Source organism: Aethalodelphis obliquidens, unplaced genomic scaffold (assembly GCF_003676395.1).
Source record: "Aethalodelphis obliquidens isolate GAN/ISIS:26980383/991018 unplaced genomic scaffold, ASM367639v1 scaffold72, whole genome shotgun sequence".
NCBI classification, from domain to species: Eukaryota; Metazoa; Chordata; class Mammalia; order Artiodactyla; family Delphinidae; genus Aethalodelphis; species Aethalodelphis obliquidens.
In genome coordinates this window covers 371464-381388 of record NW_020838016.1, presented here as the reverse complement: position 1 = coordinate 381388, position 9925 = coordinate 371464, and the positions used below count along the sequence as shown (strand labels likewise).

At 39.4% G+C, this 9925-nt stretch overlaps 1 protein-coding gene across 3 annotated transcripts in view; it reads left to right on the top strand.

The window, feature by feature from the left end:
- The first annotated feature begins 26 nt into the window (after window positions 1-26).
- ACAD11 (acyl-CoA dehydrogenase family member 11) overlaps window positions 27-9925 on the top strand; it is an 81204-nt gene continuing 71305 nt past the window's right edge. For 2 of the 3 annotated variants that reach the window (XM_027091670.1, XM_027091669.1), the window contains exons 1-2: window positions 27-342; window positions 7088-7187. In XM_027091670.1, coding sequence (XP_026947471.1) covers window positions 194-342; window positions 7088-7187 — 249 coding nt within the window. In that variant the 5' untranslated portion in view covers window positions 27-193. The remainder of the gene's footprint in view (window positions 343-7087; window positions 7188-9925) is intronic. The other variant, XM_027091671.1, reaches the window with a different exon arrangement.

Here is a 9925-nt window from a genome sequence, read left to right as displayed (position 1 = left end):
TGGGCCAGTGCTGCCCAGCGGCGGCACCGGGGTGGGGGGTGGGGGTGTGATTGGCTGGAGCCGCGGGCCCGCCTCCGCGCGGGCGTCTCGGACTAGCCCCAAGCTGTGGAGCGGCGCTCCGGTGCCAGAGGTATCCGAGCCGAGGAGACTTGTGGTTTCTCTGACTCTATGGTCTGAGGCGGCAGCACTGATCATGGAGACCGGTGCCTCCCGCGAGCCCGAGACGGCCGAAGTGCTGCCCCAGCACAAGTTCGACTGCAGGTCTCTGGAGGCCTACCTACACCAGCACTTGCCCGGCTTTGGGGCCGAGCCCGAGGCCAAGCTGACCGTTGCCCAATACAGGTATCGACGCCAGCCTTCTCCGCCAGCAAAAACAGATCTGTGCCTTGTGTTTTTCTTCCTCTGGCCTTGGTGTGTTCCCAGTTTCCCCCATCCTGTTTCTTTTTCCGCAATGACTCACTCTGAAGGCGAGAGCTGCCGTCACCCGTCCCTTGCATTACATTCTGAGTATTTCCAATTCAAGGGCAGTGATGGAAGCACGATAACATTCACGATTCCAACTACAAGAAGGAATCTTTGTTAACAACTATATTCATTGAGGCAATTAAGGTTGGAAGGTCTGTGGGATATAAAGAGGCCTTCGTTCAGCGTTTGTCCTATAACCTTTTTTTCTGAGAAGCGGATGTAATTTCGTTCACATTGGCATATTCTTGGAGGCTGAGTTAATGGTACCAGTTGGGGGGGTCCGAATTCTTATCCTAGATCTTCCATTTAACAAATCACAGCACCACTTTGGGCTTTAGTTCTTTCTGAAGTAGGGGTATAGAACTGGATGACCGTTCTGAGAGCACTGTTCCCCACCGTGAATCTGGCTCTAGTCTGATCTTGTATAATAGAAAATAATTTTCAAATAGACTTTATTCTAAAGATAGTATTTTGATAAACAGAGCTATAGAAGCAGTCCTGGCTTCCAGAAAACTAGACGTGCCACTTACTGACTGGGAATTTAAATACTATGGTACATGAACTCTCTGAGAACTAGTTTCATAATCTGTAATAAATATCTGCCTGTTCTGCTTGATCCTGATAATTAAATGAAGTAATACAGGTGAAATGGCTTAACACTGTAACAGAACTGTATACCAGTGGCATTTATCACTGACATTTATGCCAAATTAAAAACAAAAAAATAAAAATAAAAGGCACCGTGTCACAATAGATATTGTAGGATGAAGGAGAAGGTGGAATAAAATATGGCTGAGGTTTCTAGCCTAGAAGCCTTGTGTTATAAACTAACAGCTCAAAGTTCAAATTTGCTATGGGAATCTGAACAAGTTATTTAACTCTTTTGAGCATTGAATCCTCCTTTGGCAAAATGGGGATAGTCATATTTCTCTCCTAGAGTTGTTGGAGAATTATCTAACTGAGAGTTCATTCTGAATTAAGTTGAATGTTAAATAAACCAGAATTGTGCTTGATAAATGGAATTAGTTGTGGCGTAAATAGTATATATGTGTGGAACTATCTCCACAGAGAATACACAGTTATTTCCAAAACACATGAAAAAGTTTATGAAAATTGAAGACATGTTAGGCCACAAAGGAAGTTTCAGAAATTCTAAGGCGTCATTCTTAAAAAAAAAAATTCAGACTATAAATGCCAAAAGTTTAGAAATCAAGAGAAGATAGCTAATAAATACATTTTAGAAACTAATTGAAATACAGATTAAAGAGCCAATAATCTACAGAAAATAATGGAGTTTATTAAAGTTCAGTATGCAAAAATCAATTGCATTTCTTGACTTTAGCAACAAAAATGTAAAATTATAATTTTCAGAAAGATAAAATTAATAAGAGAAACAGAAATATAAATTTCTCAAATATTAATCGAATAAAGTATGTGCAAGACCTTTGTAAAGGAAATTATAAAACTGTATTAGGACCTTAAAAAGAACTAAGTAAATTGAGAGATGCCATGTTCACGAATAGGAGAATTCAGAATTGTACGTTTCTCTTTTTTCCCAACTGATCTATAGATTCAGTGCAATGACGATCAAAATCTTAATTTTTTCCCTAACTTGAAAAATTACTCCTAAATTTTATGTACAAGAGCAAAGGGCTAAGAATAAGCAAAAACACTCCTGAAGAAGAACAAAGTGGGAAATTTGAATTAAGATGACACATTATTAGCACAGAATAGACAAACAGATCAATAAAATAGAGTCCACAAAAAGACCCGCATGTTTATAGAACTTTGACATATGACAGTGCTGGCACAGAGAATCAGTGTGTGGGGGGTTGGAGGGAGAAAAGATTTTTCAGTAAATTATACAGCAATAATTATTATCTGTATGAAAAATTGAAAGTAGACCTGTCCCTTACTCTACCTCACACAGTTCCAGGTGGACTACAGACTGGAATGGTAAAGGCAAAACTATAAACATTTGGAAGACATATAGGAGAAGATCTTTATGACTTTGGAGTAGAGAATAAAATCTTTAAAAAGACAAAAGCACAAACCATGAAAGAAATGATTGATAAATTTTTAGTGAAAGAATCCTTAAAGTGAAAGAACAAAAGAAAATATTTTCAGTGTATATAATGGATAAAAGATTAATATCCAGAACATATAAAGAACTACAATAGCCCAACAGAAAAATGGGCAAAAGACTTGAAGATACTCAACCTCATTACACTGTAATAATTGGGGAAATGCAAATTAAAATGACAAGATACCATTTCACACCATCATATTCACTTTTTTTTTTTAATCTGACAATATCAAGCAGGATATGAGATAACAGGGACTCATCCACTATTGGTGAGGGTGTGAATTAGTATAACTGCCTTGGAAAACAATTTGGCACAGTCTTGTAAAGATGAAGATAGGAAGACAAAGCCCCATGACAAAGCAATTCTATTCCTAGTTTTATACTCCTGAGGAATTCTTGTACCAGGGTATCAGGAAATAATCTACAAAAATGTTCATTGCACTGTTTGTAATAGCAAAAATACAGGAATAAAACACGATGTTCATCAATAGTAGAATGGATGAATAAATTGTAGTATATTCACGTGATGCAACACCATACAGCAGTGAACATGATTCAGCTGCATCTATATACAACAACACAATCAAAAACTGGACAAATAAGCAGTATATTGTTTAAAGAGATAAACTTCAAGGGAATGATATATTTAAAAATCAAGACAGTAGTTACTCTGAAGGGACAGGGAATTCCCTGGTGGTCCAGTGGTTAGGATGCAGCGCTTTCACTGCAGTGGCCAGGGTCAATCCCTGGTGGGGTAACTAAGACCCCTCAAGCAGCACGGCACAGCCAAAAAATTTAAAAATGAAGGGAGGAACACAAAGAGAGCTTCAGAGATACAGTAACTTTTTTCTTTCTTAAACTGGGTAGTGAGAACACTGGTGTTTGTTGCGTTATTCTTTATGCTTTACAAATTTTGTAAATATTTTTAATCTATGCAAAATTTATTTTTAGAATTTGCAAAAGTTAAATCATATTAGAAATAAAAATATTTAGATTTAAACAATAATGAAGACATTGTGTAACTTGATAGAACAAAACTTATGATTTCCAGCTATGTGCATAATATGTGCCTGGCACTGCTCCAACCACTGGGGATATAACAGATAAAAAAATCTTGCCTTTTTGGAACGTCCATTCTATTTGGAGAAGAGAGATGATAAATAAAATCACTTTCTAAATATTACAGTGTAGAAAAAGGTGATGTGTATCATGGAGAGAAACAAAGGAGAATAGGAAATGTTTAGGAGGAGGGAGAAGAAAGGCCTCAGTGAGAAGGTGGCATTCAGCAAAGAGAGATGGGGATGTGAGCCATGGGGAAAGAGTATTCCAGACAGAGGGAACAGCAAGAGCAAGGGCTCTCCAGTGGGTGGAGAGACTACAGGCTAATGTGCCTGGAGTTGTGTAAGCAAGGGCAACAGGAATTCTGTTGGCTGTTATAAGGGTTTTGGCCTTTACGTTAGTCGAAATGGTGAGAGATTAGGGATTTGGGGGCAGTGGAGGGAAGTGATTTGTCTTTTTTTTCTTTTTTTTTTTTTTTTGCTGTACGCGGGCCTCTCACTGTTAAGGCCTCTCCCGTTGCGGAGCACAGGCTCCGACGCGCAGGCTCAGCAGCCATGGCTCACGGGCCCAGCCGCTCCGCGGCATGTGGGATCTTCCCAGACAGGGGCACGAACCCGTGTCCCCTGCATCGGCAGGCGGACTCTCAACCACTGCGCCACCAGGGAAGCCCTGATTTGTCTTTTTAAACAGAATCTCTTTGCCTATTGTGTTCACTGAAGGAGGCAAATACAGGGAGACCAGTTTGGAGTGTATTGCAATGACCCAGTACAGACCAATTAGTGGTATGGACCAGGGTAGTAGTGTAGGATAGGTGCAAAGTGCTCATATTCTGGATTTATTTTGAAGAATTTACTGACTGATCAGATGTGGGGTGTGAAAGAAAAAGAAGAGGAGACAAATAGTGTTCCATTTTTGTCTTGGCAACTGGAAGGATGGAGTTATCATGAAATGAAGTAGAGATGACTGTAGACAATCAGACTGGAAGGCAAATATCAGGAACTCAGTTTTGCAATGTTAACTTTCAAGATGCTTTTTGGAGTGGATATGTATAGTAAGCAGGCAGGTATATGGGTCCAGAGGTCAGGGCAGAGATCTAAACTAGACATTTACATTTGGGAGTCATTGAGATAGAGAGGGTATTTAAAGCCATGAGATCTTACCTAGATGATGAGTCTACATGAAGATACAGAAGGTCTAGGAACTTATTCCCAGGCATCCTAATATAAGAAGTTAAAGAATTAAGGCAGAACCTACAAAGGAGTCTCAGAAGGAGTGGCCAGAGAGATGGGGAGAACCATGGTCTGATACCATAGCAGTATTAGTGACCTTGAAAAAGTAATTTCAGTGGAAAGATAGGAATGAAAGCTTGATTGAAATGGGTTCAAGAGAAAATAGGAGGAGAGGAATTGGAGCAAGGAATATAAACAACTCTTGAATTTTTCTACAAAGGCGGAAATAAATGTCTTTCATAGAGGGGGAAGTGGGGTCAAGAGAAGTCTTTAAAAAAAAAAAGGCAGCATGTTTATATGCTGATGGCAGTGATCCAGAACAGACAGAAAAATTTGTGTAGGTGAGAGGGCTAGAACGAAGTCCTTGAGTGGACAAGAGTAGGATGGGATCTAATTCACAAGAGAAGGGATTGTCCATAGATAGGAATGTAGACATTCTTCTACAGACTCTGTAGGGAAGAAGAGTATATGGGTACAGGTGCTTCTATGCAGTAGATATGGTAGTGTAAGCTTGTGGAAGTTCTCACCTGATTGCTCCTATTTTCTCTGTGAAATAGGAAACTAGGTAATCAGCTGAGAGTGAAGATGGTGGGAAAAGTGTTGGAGGTTTGAAGAAAGAGGAGGAATTGTAAAATAGTCATCCAAGAGCATGGGAGAATGAACAGGCCAAGGAAGTATATTATGATAGCTGGCAGCGTTCACTTTGAGGTTCATAGTCATGAATTTGAAGCAAGAGTAGTTATTTTAGTAGATATTGTTGATACTTTGCCCAGATTCTCTTGGATTCCTTTTTACTGTTTCCATGCACACCCTGGTTTGGTGGCTTCTGCTTCCAGTAGCCAGCACCTATGGCCTTTTATAGACTGTTCTTGCTTACTGGAGCCTCTTTTGCCCTGAATGTTGTAGTGCCTAAGATGGCACTGGAATGGAGGTACGAGTGGGAATGAAAGAAAGGAAATTATGATCAGAGATAGAAATGCTTAAAAAATAGGATAATGCAGTGCTTGAGTTGTTATTTATAAGGTATAGGGTGTGTCCCATAGAATGAGTGACAGTTCTCTTGGATATATACCTAGGAGTGAAATTGCTAGATCATATGGCAGCTGTACCTTCAATAAGAAGCTTTTAGTTTTCCTTTTATATTTCACCTAGGTCATTTACCATCATAAAACGCCAGTGCTTCATATATGACTGCCTTATCAAAAATGCATCCAATCAGACATTTGGCATTAAAAAATGTCTTTGTAAGGTTCATTGCAACTTGACTCTTTGGAGCATCACAAATAAATTGTCCCATGTCAAGACAGACAACACAGCTTGAAGTGGTCCCATTTCCTGACCATTGTGGCAATGATCTCCACTTCCCTATGCTAAAAGGCACCCCCCACCCAGGATTAGATGGTGCCAAGATGATTGCTGGGGAGGATGGGTCTGGCTTATCAGAGTTAGAAGTAGACACTGGACGTACTGCTGCATTCAATCTGGACTGCTCTTGTTCTTTGCAGATGGAGGCTGGAGGCCTAGGGAGAAACTTCAGAAAAAAAATGTTTTTAACTTTCCCCTATTACCTGTTACCTCGGATTAATTCATCTGTTTTTTTTAGTTTAAGGCCTCTCTTTCATGCTGTTGAATTATTTAAAAGCTGTGTAAATGAAGGTATAGATTGAATAAGTTTGGTAGCTGGAGTGTATTTCCTTAGTTCACGTGAGAATTTCTGTTCACAGGGCAGAGAAAGCCAGTGCCCTGGTGTCTGAGTCACCTGGGGCACTGTTGCACTTCCTGGCCCAGATATCCACTCTAGGACCTTGCTTATCAGAATTCCCACTTTAGAGAGCTGTACTTGGAGTCCTCTCTCCAATGGCAGATGACAGAATACCAATCCAGCTGTTCCAGCATCCTTTAATTAATTTTCTGACTGATCACCTACAATCTCTTCTCCCAGCCTTTCTTTGCTTAGATCTAGACATTGTTCTAGGTGCACTTCTGATGAAACTCATAATTTGCAAGTAGGAAGTGTGGTCTTCTCTTCTACCTGTGTAGGTTGTAGATTCTCCAGCTGCCACTGTGTTACCATCTGCTGTATATTATCCAAAAGCTCATGTTCTTAGCTGCTGATAGCACCCCTCTTGGCTTTCTAGCATTGAAATGGGTTCATTTTCATTTTGTGTTTTCTTTTGAAATTTCAGCAGGATTTGGGGAAAAGGAAAAATATATCTTTGTTATTGACCTTTTCTCTACTCTTATCTAGATCAGGACAGTCCAATCCAACCTTTTATCTCCAGAAGGGCTTTCAGGCATATGTACTCAGAAAAAAACCACCTGGTTCACTTCTTCCTAAAGCACATAAGGTATGGTATACAAACGCAATGATAAATTCCTTGTTGACTAATAAATGGATTTTATACACACAAAACAATTTAAATTGCTTTTAAAAATAATCTCAATTATTAAATATAGAAAATGCATTTTATTTCTTAGATGAAAATTTCACTTGAATTGTATCCCCCCCCTTTTAGTTTTTATTAAGGATTTGAGTTTGAAATCTGAGGCTGTGTTTAGGCTGTTAATTCTGAGCAATATCCAGTCCTCTTATGGATTTGATTCCTTCCTATACAATTAGCTAGAAATACAGTCACCCAGTAAATATTTTCACTGCTACTCATTTATAGATATTTTGTACTTTGGTTAAATTATGTTTTAAAAAGTACAGTATTATATCTTATAACAATATATACTCACTGAATACTTTAATATATTTGATATGACAATTCCCTGATCTTCTGGTGATAAAAAGAAATATTTAAATAATCATTTTTATAGTATTCTCTAAATTGACAGTGAGAATTATAAAAGATTTTTGTTGAAAACTGACTCTGTTTTCAGAAAAACAGATATTATCTATGGATTTTTAGAGAAGAGAACATTAAAAGCATAATGCATATTTTGAATATTATTATAATCATGTATAACAGGTGCTTCCTAGGCCCAGCTGACTAGAGATGGGCCATTGAAGCGTGGATTTAATATCACAGTAATGGAAAATGCAGATTCTGACCTTCTTAGTCCCGTATCATATTCCCAGAAAATAAAGTGACTTGGATGCTTAAGATAGAAAAATTTTGCTAACTTTTATTAAGCCTCAACACGGCATGGCTGAAGGAAAATCCCCACTTGTAGGGAGAGATTTATGCCCCAATAAACAACTGGGTTTGTCTCCTCTTGATAACGACCTAGATGTCTGGAAGACATCAGAACATAACATAATGCTTTCAGCCCAAGGATCTGGAGTACTTTTGTTTCAACTTCCTTCATTTTTTCCAAATCTGCATTGGAAAAAAGCAGTGTTCCCACACTGCCATCCACTTTATGACCAGCCTCCACCACTCTACCCCACCCCCCTTTCCCAGCACCAGGTGGTTATAAACACTTCTTTCTATAGCCATTGGCACCACTGGCTGCTCTTACCTTGGTTATGGGTTTAGTCACTTCCCTGCTGTAGTTATTGCAGCAGTAGCTGCTTTATCCCTGTTGTGAGAGTGAGCTGCATGGTTTCTTCTCCTTAGAAGTGGTCAGCTACCACTGCCTGAGTCTGGGGAAGTGGACTTTGCAGGTAGATGAGTTGGCATCAGAATTCTGCAGTAAGCTGTGTCCCTGGGTCCTGAGTGATAAGCCTGTACATCTGTCCTGGTTAAGGAAGCCCTTTTCTTCTCCTGTCTTATTTGGGCTCCTGCTTCAGAACCAGCTTGCTTCTCATTGCCTTCTTACCCAGTAGTTATCTTGAGCTCCATGGCAGCTCTGGGTACCGGGAAGGATCCCCACATTCCTGCCTTGGAAACAAGTTCCTCCATTGATCTCCCGAAGGAGTGGGTGCATTTCCTTTCTACCGGCACCCACTGGCCTTCCCCAGCATTCTGTACTTGACTGTGCCCAGAGTGTTGGAATAGAGAGCCCCCATGGGAAACTGGAGTTGGGGGAGTTGGGGGGCTGGGGAGTAAAAGCAAGAGTGAGCCAGCAAGCAGGGAACTGATAAGAAAAAAAAGGGATGTTCTTATGATGATACATGCGAAATATTGTGGTCGGGAAATGTCACCTTCATATTATCAGAGTTAGGAATAAGCCCCATGCATGTACCTTTCCTTTTAGCCTAATTAAATGATCAATTTTTAGTGCTGGCCTAATTTATAATTGTAATAATCATACTAAGACTACTTTATTTTTTTAAAGCAATTATTTTTTTGAATTTTATTTATTTTTTTATACAGCATGTTCTTATTAGTCATCCATTTTATACACACCAGTATATACATATCAATCCCAATCTCCCAATTCATCATACCACCACCACCACCCACCGCTGTTTTCCCCCCTTGGTGTCCATACGTTATTCTCTGTATCTGTGTCTCTATTTCTGCCCTGCAAACCAGTTCATCTGTACCATTTTTCTACGTTCCACATATATGCGTTAATATACGATACTTATTTTTCTCTTTCTCACTTACTTCACTCTGTATGACAGTCTCCAGATTCATCCACATCTCTACAAATGACCCAATTTCATTCCTTTTTATGGCTGAGTAATATTTCATTGCATATATGTACCACATCTTCTTTATCCATTCGTCTGTCGATGGGCATTTAGGTTGCTTCCATGACCTGGCTATTGTAAATACCACAGCAATGAACATTAGGATGCATGTGTCTTTTTGAATTATGGTTTTCTCCAGGTATATGCCCAGGAGTGGGATTGCTGGGTCATATGGTAATTCTCTTTTTAGTTTTTTAAGGAACCTCCATACTGTTCTCCATAGTGGCTGTATCAATTTACATTCCCACTAACAGTACAAGAGGGTTCCCTTTTCTTCACACCCGCTCCAGAATTTGTTGTTTGTAGATTTTCTGATGATGCCCATTCTAACTGGTGTGAGGTGATACCTCATTGTAGTTTTGATTTGCGTTTCTCTAATAATTAGTGATGTTGAGCAGCTTTTCATGTGCTTCTTGGCCATCTGTATGTCCTCTTTGGAGAAATGTCTATTTAGGTCTTCTGCCCATTTTTTGATTGGGTTGTTTGTTTTTATAATATTGA